This window comes from Oncorhynchus kisutch, linkage group LG16 (assembly GCF_002021735.2).
Source record: "Oncorhynchus kisutch isolate 150728-3 linkage group LG16, Okis_V2, whole genome shotgun sequence".
NCBI lineage: Eukaryota > Metazoa > Chordata > Actinopteri > Salmoniformes > Salmonidae > Oncorhynchus > Oncorhynchus kisutch.
The window spans coordinates 27,262,820-27,277,108 of record NC_034189.2 but is presented as its reverse complement, the minus strand read 5'-3'; the positions used below and the strand labels follow the sequence as shown (position 1 = coordinate 27,277,108).

Below are 14,289 nucleotides of genomic sequence, written 5' to 3'. Positions count from 1 at the left end.
ACCTCACCACTGGTCTGAGGTGGAGGTGGTGTGTGGAGGGTCTGAGGACAACACACACAGAGACATGCACACACCCTCTGACCCCATCCTCCTCAGGTTTCATCCTCACTGGAGAGTGTGTGTGTGTGTGTGTGTGTGTGTGTGTGTTGGAAGTCAGACGGTGTTGTTTATATTCCTGATTGTGACTATATTTTCTGATAGAGACCCCTGTCTAAATCACCAACTAGGAGGGCAGACTGTTCAATAGAAAGGCTAGGTCCACTTAGTTCTGCCTCCAGGCCTCATTATATAGGACTTTCTTAGGGATACTAGACATATGGTATCTTTTTAGATAACGTTCTCCTGTGGGTTTGGAGGAGAAGAGGGAATGTTTACACAGCTTGATTTAAGGTCTCAATGCAGAAATAGCCGGGTCACACAAAGTACCAGGCGACAGCGGGTCAATCCATTTGAATTGAATTTTCACTTTTTGACAGCATCCCTTTTGATTTAAACAAAACGTTTCATATGTTTGCCCGTGGAAAAAGTGGTCAGAAAATGACTTTTGGACCTGAATGCCAAAACATAAAGTTGACCCATTTTGAAAACCCCAACATACTGAGCCGTTTGTGTCCTTTATCACTGGAAAAGATAAGCCATTGAGTTTGATATCATTTAAAAGCTTACAAAACAGGGTTGTCAAACTATTTGATAAATGATGCCTTTAAAAAAAAAAAAACGTTTAACTTCAATTATCTAAAAGCGTAAACTCTATTTTTTTGTTGTTGTAGTGTAGACCCTACTTTACCTCAGGTTTCTGTGTTGTGCCTGCTATCGGTTGAGACACAAAATGCTCTTGAATACAGGGTGGGTGTCAATTCAATCATAGAAATATAAATCACAGAATGGTCATATCCCATCAGACCACTGCAATTTCGTTGGTACACCATTTACATTTTAATAGATTTTTAACTTCTAATTGCGACCACAAAGATGGCCACCGGTACTCCCACCCTCAAACGTCAACTAAAATGGTTGTGTCCATTCTAGTATCTATATTTCTATTATTTCAATAGGTTTCCTATGGAGGATTGACAGTGTAATTTAAAACAGATATTCTCCGATCTGCGAACCTCCAACCATCGAAAGTTGAAATTGTAATTTTATTCCCCTTTTAGCACATTTGTCAGCCAAAACATGACCCCCCCTCTGTATTCAAGAGCATTTTTTGTCTCAACCGTTGGGGGGCACAACACAGAACCCTCAGCTGATGTAAAATAGGGTCTAAGCTACACGTTTTTAGATCATTAGCATTTTAAGGTTAAAAAAATTACATGATTTTATTTTTAATTAAATCAATGATAAAATAGTTTGACAACCCTGTTTGTAAGCTTTTAAGCGATATCAATCTCAGCCATTTATCGCTTTCTGTGCAGTTCAAATATGTTTGGAAGGTTCCATTCAAATCAAATGGATTTACCCCTGTGCTATGGGTCGGGTGCTAGGCAGTGGCCCAGTCACTTCTAGGAATCTCTGGTTCTCTGGCTCATGCCGGAACTGTAGTCTGTCATTAAATGGGCAGTAATGAAACTGCTAAATGGTATACATGCTTAGGGATATGGCAACTAATCCATTGTGCATGACTTTGGGAATCTGCCATCTACATCTGCAATGTGCTATTTTTTAACAGACTGAATATTTTGTGCTTTTTTTCCCCTCCCAAATGCATGCTGTGAAAACCCTTTCTCTTAGTTATAACTGAATAAACCTAGTTTGCTAAAATCTAGGATGAATTGTGCCTATTGTTCACAATTGACTTTTTCATTTGGAATACTTTAGGGACACCTGTGTCGACATAAATGAATGTGACCTAATTACAGTGCATTCGGAAAGTATTCAGACCCCTTGACCTTTTAAAAAAAAATTACGTTACAGCCTTATTCTAAAATTGATTCAATAAAATCTAAATCAAATCTACACATAATGACAACGCAAAAACAGTTTTTTTGAAATGTTTACACATTTATTAAAACAGGAATATCTTATTTACATACAGTACCAGTCAAAAGTTTGGACACAGCTACTCATTCAAGGGTTTTTCTATATTTTTACTATTCATTGTAGAATAATAGTGAAGACATTAAAACTATGAATTAACACATATGGAATCATGTAGTAACCAAAATAGTGTTAAACAAATCAAAACATATTTTATATTTGAGATTCTTCAAAGTAGCCACCCTTTGCCTTGATGAGAGCTTTGCACACTCTTTGCATTCTCTCAACCAGCTTCACCTGGAATGCTTTTCCAACAGTCTTAAAGGAGTTCCCACATATGCGGTCCAACCATCTCAATTGGGTTGAGGTCGGGTGATTGTGGAGGCCAGGTTATCTCATGCAGCACTCCAGCACTCTCCTTCTTGATCAAATAGCCCTTACAGTCTGGAGATGTATTTTAGGTCATTGTCCAGAGAAAAATGGGAGAAACTCCCCAAATACAGGTGTGCCAAGCTTGTAGCGTCATACCCAAGAAGACTCGATGCTGTAATCGCTGCCAAATGTGCTTCAACAAAGTACTGAGTAAAGTGTCTGAATACTTATGTAAATGTGATATTTCTGGTTTTTATACATTTGCAAACATCTCTAAAAACCTGTTTTTGCATTGTCATTATGGGGTATTGTGTGTAGATTAATGGGGCGATTTAATCCATTTTAGAATAAGGCTGGAACGTAACTAAATGTGGAAAAAGTCAAGGGGTCTGAATATTTTCCAAATGCACTTTATGTCATGTAAAATAACAACAACAACAACCACAGCCAGTACTGTTTTACTGTTACAATAGGAGTAGGTCTACCTGTACCTGCCATAGTGTGAGAAAATGCACTTACTGTACACAGTCCCAGCCCTGCCCAAGTTATTCTGAATGGCTGGCGTTGTGAGGTCAAATAGACTGTCAGTCTATTTGGACCGCTGTGTTGACACAACCCAGGCCCTCATATTTACCCTTTTTGGCTTTTTCATGAAAACCTCACCCTCGGGACACTGGGCCGGACTGACTCGCCATGTGTTCCTGTTGTGGTTATAAAAACACAGATTTTAAAAACGTGAAAAGTAAGTAAAAAGGAATTCGAGGTGCGTGCTTGGGGGTAGTAGGCGGTACCTGCTTAGTAGAGTGTTGTGCCTGAACTGGATTAGTCCCACCCCCCCTCCACTCCACCCCCCTTTAGTCATCACTTCAGGCAGGCCTCGGTAGTACTGCACTATCACGCTGACTACTGAGAAGCCAAAAAAGAACACCGTCACGTATAGAATGTAGGTCTGTTGCACCTGGCAGAGAGATGGAAGTGTCACTACAGACGACATGCAGTTCTTAAAGGGACATTACACTTTCAAATCAAAGTCTGTCAGACGTTTTCAGACCTCTGAAGTATTCTAATGTCAAGATTTAAACCACAACTGATGCCGTGGGATGGGGTTTAATCTTGACCCCACTCTACATTTTCAGGTCTGAAAACATCGTCCAGTTTTTTAAATAAAAAAATAGAAATTGGAGTGAAATGTGTCTTTTAAGTTCCAGTACCCTTTGCCATCAAATCTAACTGTCTCTGTCGGTCTCTGTGTCAGTGCGGGGATGTCGCCCTGGGAAGATCGTGCAGATGTCAGAGGCTGAGGTGAGGGGCCTCTGCATCAAGTCCAGAGAGATCTTCCTCAGCCAGCCCATCCTCCTGGAACTGGAGGCTCCCCTCAAGATCTGTGGTAGGTGATGACGATGATGATGATGGACGAAGATGAATCCCCACCCATCCCCTCCACTTTTTAACCTCATCACGTTGAGTGTGATTATTATAGCGCCATACAATTACATTATCATCGGGTATTTGTCGAGCGCATTGAGTAAAAGCCTCTCCGGTGATTTTGAAGATCTGTTGGTCAGCGCAGAATCTGTGCATCTCGAACACACATTGTTTCCCCTCCATGTCCAGTTCTGCACCTGTCATTCATGAATTGCCCTGACTGTGGATAGCTAGGCTAGGGTAGTTACGCTCCTCCTTTCTCTCCAACCTCCTCCCGCTCTCAGGTGACATCCACGGCCAGTACACAGACCTGCTGCGGCTCTTCGAGTACGGGGGCTTCCCGCCCGAGGCCAACTACCTGTTCCTGGGAGACTACGTGGACCGAGGCAAGCAGTCCCTGGAGACCATCTGTCTACTGCTGGCCTACAAGATCAAATACCCCGAGAACTTCTTCCTCCTCAGGGGCAACCACGAGTGTGCCTCCATCAACCGCATCTACGGCTTCTACGACGAGTGTGAGTAGCACGCCTGCTTGCACACACGCTCTGCACACACATACTGTAACGGTTTTGACTTGAGGTTATTATTTATAGGGGTGCCCGGTAGGTTGTGCCTACCAGAGAAAACATTGGTTTCTCCTTTTAGTTTGGGTTGGAATGAGTCCCATCTGGTCCGTCAAGTCTACACCAATACAAAGGACTTATGTAAAAGTCAGGATGGAAATAAACTTTTCATAAACCCTTAACATTGGAAAGAACTTCAAAAACAACTATATTATTTTGCGTGGGTTGTATTAACAACATCAATGATTACACACACACATATAATAATATCACAATGAGTTCTGGTTCCTCCAGAAATGTCCTGTACCTTGGGCCTAAAAAGAGTCCAGCCCGGTAAAGGAGTTCAGGGAACTCCCGTGACCTTAGTCACGCAATGTTTGTCCGTTCATTCAAGTGTAGCCTAAACCCAGTATTAATCATACAATCAATATAACAATTATTTTACCACAGAACTTTAAAGCGTATCAACTCTTACTAAGTCCTCAACTACAACTAACTACATAAATCATCACCGTATACATGACATCAAAACAAATGAAATACCGTATACAAAAAGGTTGTCAGTCGGTCAGTCCAATCCGCCAATAGATCTCCAGCGGAGAAAGGCCACGAAGAACGGAGAGGTGTAGTCCACGGACGCAAAGAGTGGATCCAATCCTGGGTAAATTCTATTAGGCTACAAAACACACGTTTAACGGCAACAAAATAAACGGAATAGAGAAGCTTCGGAACTGAGGGTTGAACACATCCTCATTCACGTCTCCATCACAACCCCACTTTTGCGCAGCTGATGCTGGCTATTTAATTGGGAATTAAAAGGGAAAGCGCCCTATTGGAAGGAGCTGCACGGAGACGGTTCAGAATAATTCAGGGCCGTCACACACCCCCTCCCCTGGAAAAAGCCGACCATTGCCCTGGAAGGCACATCTTGGGTCGGGGAAACCGAGAAAGGTCTCATCACTTTCCTCTACAAAAATATTCATTACTTTTTGGAGCTCACGCTCCTCAGCTGAGGGGTCACAGGCCTTAAGGTGTGAGACTTCTGGGTCTAGGAATCCAAGAAAAGTCTCCTCACTTTCTTCTTCAAAGATATCCAGGACCTTGCGGCGCTAAATCGCCTCCAATTCCTCAGCCGAGGGGTAACAGGCCTTAAGGCGTGAGACATCTTCACCTGTGTCCTCTTTCACCACTCGGTAGTTCAAAGGGCCCATCTGCTCCACAATCCTATATGGTCCTTGCCATTTAGGAGCGAGCTTGGCAGAGAAGAATTGTTCAGCTTTCGAGTAAGGATGAGAGTGAAGCCACACCCGATCACGAAGCTGGAACTGCATGTCTCGTCTGTTCTTATCATAATTTCTCTTCTGCTTGAGTCGAGCCTGGATCGTGTTCTTTGAGACGAGCTCTCAAGTCGTGGGTGATGGACTACCTGGTCATAGCAAGCAGCGTCTGGAGTAAGCTGCTGGGGCTGTAGCACCATCTCCAAGGGTCCTCGGAGAGGACGACTTAGGTTCAGCTCTGCAGGTGTGAGTCCAGTGGACTCTTGCACAGCAGAATTCAGGGCAAATCGAATCTCGTGAAGGTGCTTGTCCCAGTGTTTGTGCTGGGTCCCTACATAGGAAGCAATCATAGTCTTCAAGGTTCGATTTACTCTCTCAGTGAGATTGGTCTGTGGGTGATAGGCCGTGGTCAACTTCTGTCTCAGGTTCCATCTTTGGCAGGTCTCCTCAAAGAGATCAGAGACAAATTGGGAACCTCGATCAGACAGGATGTAATCAGGCACTCCCCAGCGAGTCAGGATCTCTTTCGTAAGGATGTTAGAGACGGTCCTTGCTGTGGCCTGACGCAGGGAAAAGAGCTCCACCCACTTTGAATAATAATCAACAAAAACAAGCATGTGCACATTCTGATTGGAGCTTCTAGGAAATGGACCCATCAAATCCACGCCTAACATTTCCCAAGGTCGGGTAACCACCGTTTGCTGCAACTTGCCAGCAGGCTTTCTACCTTCTGGTTTGTACATTGTACATTTGACAGTTTCGGATGTGAGACTTCACATCCATGCTCAGATTTGGCCAGTACAGTAACGCTTGCAACCGCTTGTAGGTTTTGAACCTGCCCAAATGACCAGCTAATGGGTCTTCATGGAAATGTTGAAGCAGTTGAAGGCGTAGAGTTTCAGGTATGTACATTTGGTAGAGTGTTCTGTGAGGTAGTTGTACAACATGGTAGACTTTGTCTTCAATGGTGGTCAGCTTTGTGGTAGGATTGACCATCTTTTCTCCATCTTCCAGGATAGTCTGGTACAAAGCCTGTACTTCTGGATCATCCTGTTGGGCTTTCCATATGGCCTCATCAGAGATGGGAAAGTCCGTTTTGGGCGAGTCTCGACTGCTTGACAGGACAGTAGCACATGTAAGAGGAGGGCCACCGTTATCACAAGCAGGAGCTCTGGATAAGGCATCTGGAACAGTGTTGTATTTTCCTTTCCTGTATTCTACTGCAAAGGTGAACTCTTGCAACCGTAGAGCCCATCTTATGAGTCTGGTACTTGGTTTGTTGGTCTTGAACACCCACACAAGGGAGGAATGGTCAGTGACCACAGTGAAGTGTCTTCCCTCCAGGTAGTACCTCCACTTCTCCAAAGCCCAGACAACTGCAAGGCACTCTTGCTCGGTTGTGGAGTAGTTCCGTTCTGCTCCATTTAATGTCCGACTGGCGAACGCTAGCACTTCTTCAGTGCCAAGTCCAGTCTGTTGGACTAGGACAGCACCAAGTCCAACATCACTTGCATCAGTGGAAACAACAAAAGGGCAATCAAAGTTGGGATGACCTAAAATGGGAGGTGTGACGAGGTGTCGTTTCAGGGTTTCAAAGGAGGTCTGGCACTCTGCCGTCCATAGGAATTTCGCTCCTTTTCGCTTTGAGGGGTTCTGCCACCTGGGAGAAGTTCGACACAAACCGATGGTACCATCCAGCCATCCCAAGGAACCGTTGAAGGGCCTTGAGTGTGGTTGGCACAGGGAAGTCTTGTACAGCCTTCGTCTTTTCAGGATCCACATGAATGCCGTCAAAAGACACAATATGGCCAAGGAACTTCAGGGAGGTTTGGCAGAAGTTGCTCTTCTTCATATTCAAGGTAAGACCAGCTTCTCTTAGCTTGTCCAACACTGCTTGAAGATCTTGAAAGTGTTGTTCTCTGTTCTGGGAGTAGATAATTATATCGTCCAGGTAGACTAAACAGATCTTCCCTTTGAGCTCACCTAACGCAATCTCCATGAGTCTTTGGAAAGTGGCAGGGGCATTCTTTAATCCAAAGGGCATCACCTTAAAGGAAAACAAGCCCTCAGCACAGACAAAAGCAGTCTTGTCCTTGCTTTCCTGGTCCATCTCAACCTGCCAATAACCACTATTGAGGTCAAGGGTAGTGAACACAACAGCGCCAGACAATGACTCCAGGATCTCGTGGGTGGTAGGAAGAGGATAGGCATCAGTCTGGGAAACATTGTTGGTCTTCCTATAGTCCACACAAAATCTAAGACCACCAGTCTTTTTTGGGATGAGGACAACAGGAGCAGCCCAGGGAGAGGAGGAACGTTCTATTATATCTTGTGTTAACATATCATTAATGAGTCCCTTTTGGATGATTAGCTTCGCTGGGGACAAACGATATGGCTTTTGCTTGATCGGCATTTCCTGTGTAAGGAATATTTTGTGCTTCAGGAGCCCGGTGCGTCCCAGCTTTGAAGTACATACATCAGCATTATTCTGCAGCTGTTCCAACAGCCTTAACTCCTCTGGCTGTTCCAGCTGAGCTCTTCTCAGCCTGTAAAAGGAGATCATCAGAAGGATTATCAAGGGTTAGTGGTACCGGAGCAACGGCAGAGAAGAGTGCCACATTTGAACCCCAATCATGTAACTTCATAGCTTCTGATTGGAAGAAATGCTTCTTGCTCGGCTTGTATGGAAACCAGTAGCAATTGTGTGCGATATCAATCTGGACACCACTGAAGTACATGAAATCAATTCCCAACACGACAGGAAAAGCAAGGTTCTTGGTTTGTAAGATAACAGAAGGAATCATATAGGAGCGGTTACACAGGCGGAACTCTACCTCACTCCATCCAAGTGGTCGTCTAGCCTCACCATCAGCCAGATAAAGTGGACCTTCTGAAAAGTCACGGATACTCTCTTTCTCTCTTTGTACTCGATTTCTGACTCTGTCTGCCAATTCATCTGTGTAGTCCTCAGACAGAAATGCAGAGGAAAACTTGGCCTCAAAGTCAGCCCAGGAGGTAGTGGTGAGACGTGCCACATCCCACCAGTCTCGAGCTGTCCCATGCAACACATTCCTCAATGTGGCAAGGAGTTCTTCGTCAGCCAGGGGATTGAGGGCAAGAAAGTCACGACATCTTTCTAGATACATTAGCGGATCAGGACTGTCATCTTTTTTCCCAAAGGTGGGAAATTGCAATTTAATGGGCATCGCCCCCACATGACGTCTACTCAAATCACCATGAACAAACGAGCTAGGAGGGATTGAGGAAGTAGAGGGGGAGGGTGTTATCGGACAATGAAAATGAACACCAGGATGCATGGTGGATTGCATCCTGCAAAGGGTGGCTGCAGCATGGCCTTGTCTTGGCTGTTCAGAGGTGCCAGCTTGGCCCTTAGTGGTCTGAACAGAAGTGGACACCAGAGAAACTCTGTAAGGAGTTGTGCCTAATGGAGGCCATGTCCACAGACACGTCATCCAACATTTTAACACAATTAGAGAGTTCTGTTTGCAAGTGGTCTACAGTGTTAACCATGGGAGAAAAAACAGAATTAACGTCCTTGAGGACCTCAGTGTGGTGATGTTGCAGGCGCCATTGGAGAGTGGCAGTGAGTTGGTTTCGTTGGTAGTCAAACTGCCTGTCCATGGCACCAGTAATTTCCCGTCTCCCACTCTCACTGAGCTCTGTCAGCGTGTGGGTTAGAGTGCTCAGTGAGTTTCTGAATTCCATGGCACTCTAATGTTGCTCTTCCCTCAGACATTTGAAATTATGGTGGATAAGAGTTTGGAGATGTTGTTGAGTCCGACGAATATCAAGGATGTCACCTTGAAGTTGTAAGACTACAACCTCTGGAGATAAACCAGACAATGGAGGAAGGTTGGGTGTCAGAGGGAGGGCTAGCTCAGTACCTCCACACAGATCCATGTCAATAAGTGAGTAACTGGTTAGACCTCCTGTGGCCTGTGGTCCAGACCGAGCATTCAGATTCCTAGGGCTCTGGCCCAAATCAACTCCATTATCTCCATTCACATTATGATTTGTATTGTCAGCTTGATGGTCAGAATGGCCCTGTGTATTCCCATTGACAGGTATGACATGGATGAGCACATTATCTTGGGGTGAATCCATTGTTTTAATTCCACACAAAAGATTTGCTTTGGTTAGTTCTCAATGTTGAGCTGTCCCATCTGGGGTGCCATTTTTTATGTAACGGTTTTGACTTGAGGTTATTATTTATAGGGGTGCCAGGTAGGTTGTGCCTACCAGAGAAAACATTGGTTTCTCCTTTTAGTTTGGGTGGGAATGAGTCCCATCTGGTCCGTCAAGTCTACACCAATACAAAGGACTTATGTAAAAGTCAGGATGGAAATAAACTTTTCATAAACCCTTAAAACATTGGAAAGAACTTCAAAAACAACTATATTCTTTTGCGTGGGTTGTATTAGCAACACCAATGATTACACACACACATATAATAATATCACAATGAGTTCTGGTTCCTCCAGAAATGTCCTGTACCTCGGGCCTAAAGAGTCCAGCCCGGTAAAGGAGTTCAGGGAACTCCCGTGACCTTAGTCACGCAATGTTTGTCCGTTCATTCAAGTGTAGCCTAAACCCAGTATTAATCATACAATCAATATAACAATTATTTTACCACAGAACTTTAAAGCGTATCAACTCTTACTAAGTCCTCAACTACAACTAACTACATAAATCATCACCGTATACATGACATCAAAACAAATGAAATACCGTATACAAAAATGTTGTAGTCAGTCAGACAATCCAATCCGCCAATAGATCTCCAGCGGAGAAAGGCCACGAAGAACGGAGAGGTGTAGTCCACGGACGCAAAGAGTGGATCCAATCCTGGGTAAATTCTATTAGGCTACAAAACACACGTTTAACGGCAACAAAATAAACGGAATAGAGAAGCTTCGGAACTGAGGGTTGAACACATCCTCATTCACGTCTCCATCACAACCCCACTTTTGCGCAGTTGATGCTGGCTATTTAATTGGGAATTAAAGGGAAAGCGCCCTATTGGAAGGAGCTGCACTGAGACGGTTCAGAATAATTCAGGGCCGTCACAATACACTTCAATACATTGCCTAGTGCAATTGTTTGGGTTTCATACAAGTAATTGAGCCAAATACCCCCACCGCGACATGCACATTAATGAATGCTTATTTGGAAAAACAAATGCAGCCATTCAACACAGGGCGGCCTCTGTCACAAGAGTAAAATTGTTGGAATTACAAGATCCCTGATGTTACAAAGTGTGTTTTTTTTTCTTTCTTGTCTCTCTGTTTCTCCAGGTAAGCGCAGATTCAACATAAAGCTGTGGAAGACATTTACTGACTGCTTCAACTGCCTTCCCATCGCTGCCATCGTGGATGAGAAGATCTTCTGTTGCCATGGAGGTACAGCACTGCTGGGGGAGCTGCCACTCAAACTCCCTGTCTATGACTTGGCTGTTAAACGATCATCGTCTTGCTCAGCAAATGAATATGACAGTTGATGTAGCAAAACTTTACTCCTGTCAGTCAAATGAACACCCTATAGAACAAATCAGTCACATCATTATTTTGTGCATTACAATAATTATTACATACTACGCATGTATTCAACATGTGTACAATGGAATAACAATGCAAGCAGGACATTGGACAGGAGTCATGACTATGACGAGGTGCAAAAAAAATAGTTAAAGGCTCCGTGTCGAGCGGTATCCTACAACGGGCTGGTTCTGGCAGGAAAAGTGACCTTGAAAGTGTGTGGATTTTAAATGGATGTGTTTTTGATTACTGTGACTGAGTGCTATTGTCTCTGTGCTCCTCTGTCTCCTACCAGGCCTCTCTCCAGACTTGCAGTCTATGGAGCAGATCCGTCGCATTATGAGACCCACAGACGTTCCTGACACGGGTAGGTCCACACACACACACACACACACATATATATTTATATACACACACCTCTCCAACATTACAAAAACAAGTGCTATTTCCTTTAGCGGACAGTAGTGGTCATTATTTCCTAAGCAAAATTTGATTGAATTGCCCACAGTCTGTTCCCAGATTATTGTACTGTACAATGTAGCTAATTCTTTAAAGATTTTCTGATTCTCAAAACCAATTGACTTTTGACATTACCATATGGGTTATTTAAAAATTATTTAAAAGACTGTTCATGTGTCCAGGATAAACCTATTGTTATGTCAATACAGTAGACCTATGTATAATTATATCTAAATAAGGCTCTGATACTCACAGAAAATCTGACTGTCTGGTTCATTTTTAAAGAGAAGTACATTTTGACCAAGTCCAGTATCACAGAACTTTCTAGAACACATCTCCTTATATGGTCACGATGTGAACCACCGAAGCCATTGTTCACGTCTCAGATCCTGCTGTGTGTGTGTGTGTGTGTGTGTGTGTGTTCCAGGGTTGCTGTGTGACCTGCTGTGGTCGGACCCAGACAAAGACGTTCAGGGTTGGGGGGAGAACGACCGCGGGGTCTCGTTCACATTTGGGGCTGATGTGGTCAGCAAGTTCCTCAACCGTCACGATCTGGACCTCATCTGCAGAGCCCACCAGGTACAACTGAAGTGACCTGTCATTCTGATAGGGAAAAAAGACACTACCCACTGGGCACAAACTGGTTGAGTCAACATTGTTTCAACAGAATCAGTCAACGCATTGTGACGCGGAATCTACGTGGAACATAAATTGTATTTGAAAAAAAGTTGTCAACGTAAACTGTTGTTTTGACGGTAACATTTCAACCACACGATTATGTCATCATGGTAACCAAATGTCAACAGAGACAAACCTTGAATAAAATATGTTGAGTTTGTACCTTTAAAACAATGTCAGATCTTCAATGTTATATCCACTACTTCAATGTTATATCCAAAAACTGAAAACAATAGGCTGGGTCAGCACCTCCTACTAAAGAATTGATATTTCTAGTCTCCCATCCAGGGTTTTAACCAAGCCCAGCCTTGATTATCTATATTTGACAATGATTATTACCAATGTGCTGTTCGTGAGAATGATTGTTGAGAGATCTCCACTTTAAAACAAAATAGATTCACTGTTGCTATACGTCATTCCAAAGGGTATATTTAACAGAGCAAATGAAATGTGACCCTACTTTATCACTTTTGTCATCAATGATGCTATTTAGGCCTGTATAGCATCTGCAAAGTAATCAACAGCCATGGTTGGAATTCAACACATAATTCAACTAAAAATAGACCATACAAAAGGCCTAGGCTTTCAAGCTCTGGTTTGATTTCAAATGTAATGATATTTAGAGCCAACGCAAACCAAATATCAACATTTGAAAGCGATGTATCTTCTGCTTGGACACTTCCATCTGTGCCACTGAATTAGTCTGGCGTTAATTCCAATTGGTTTTCAAATGAATCATTGATATGTTGGATTCACATCTCCATCTCAACCAAAAAATGAATGTTAAAAGAATGGAATTGTCAGATGGAAGTATCCCAGCAGTAGATACATCTCCTTTAAATGTTGATATTGGGTTATATTGTCAACCAAACACAATTCAGTATTACATTGTAGTACCGTAAAAATAGACTAAAGTTAAGGGTCTTTTACAAACGTTCAACCTTAAAACGAGTAACACATCCATGGCCACATTTTAAGGTGACTGTAACTATAAAGGTCTTCTTCTGTAATCATATAAAGCGTGTGTGTTCAAGGTGGCATGCATAGGTTGTCGCAGCTCTGTAGAGAACTTCACAATTGCTGTAATAGTCTGCGCAGAATCTTGAACAGCATTGATTACTTGTACCAGGTATAATTTACATTTTTTAAACTTTCTTTAAACCTAATTTGGTGAGTTCCGTATGGACTCAGGAGAGGCGAAGGTCGAGAGCCTCCGAAACGCGACTCTGGTCAAGCTCGCTTAACCCGGGAAGCCAGCTGCACCAATGTCAAAAGTCAGCGTGCATGTGCCCGGCACACCACAAGGAGTCACTAGAGCGCGATGGGACAAGGACATCCCAGCCGGCCAAACCCTCCCCTAACCCGGACGACGCTGGGCTAATTGTGCGCCACCTCATGGGTCTCCCGGTCGAGACACAGCCTGGTATCAAACCCGGGTCTGTAGTGACGCCTCAAGCACTGCAGGGCAGTGCCTTAGACCGCTGCGCCACTCGGAAGGCCCTGTACCATGTACTTTGAATGTAATCTCAACTGCAATCTAAGTAATTTGGTTCTTCTATTAGATGAACCACAGTGATAACACATTCATCTGTTATCAAAAATATCTGACATTGTATACCCATTTGAACTTTGCTGTGCTTTTAAATGGTTGAAATCACAGCATACGTCATTCAGGTGACAAAAGAACTGAACCAAAAATCTGACCTAATTTTTCCATTGGAATTTGATTGTGCTTTTAGGTGCAAATTCAACTAATATTTGGCTGTCTTTTTGAGTGGGTGAATATAGGTTATAAACTTATTAACATCTCAACCAAATATGACACAATTATCCACGTATGCCCAGTGGGTAGCCTATAGTTTAGTCTAGTCTAGGTTCTAGACTAAGCAAGTTCATAATCATAATGTCCTACATGGCCAGTGTCTTTCCAACTCTCTATCTTTCCCATAAAGGAAAGGGGTATACCTAGTCAGTTGTACAACT

At 43.4% G+C, this 14,289-nt stretch overlaps 1 protein-coding gene across 1 annotated transcript in view; it reads left to right on the top strand.

The window, feature by feature from the left end:
* LOC109906577 (serine/threonine-protein phosphatase PP1-beta catalytic subunit) overlaps positions 1-14,289 on the top strand; it is a 33,411-nt gene that overhangs the window by 17,682 nt on the left and 1,440 nt on the right. Inside the window, exons 2-6 of the mRNA XM_031792160.1 lie at positions 3,605-3,736; positions 4,059-4,289; positions 10,930-11,034; positions 11,465-11,536; positions 12,056-12,207. Coding sequence (XP_031648020.1) covers positions 3,605-3,736; positions 4,059-4,289; positions 10,930-11,034; positions 11,465-11,536; positions 12,056-12,207 — 692 coding nt within the window. The remainder of the gene's footprint in view (positions 1-3,604; positions 3,737-4,058; positions 4,290-10,929; positions 11,035-11,464; positions 11,537-12,055; positions 12,208-14,289) is intronic.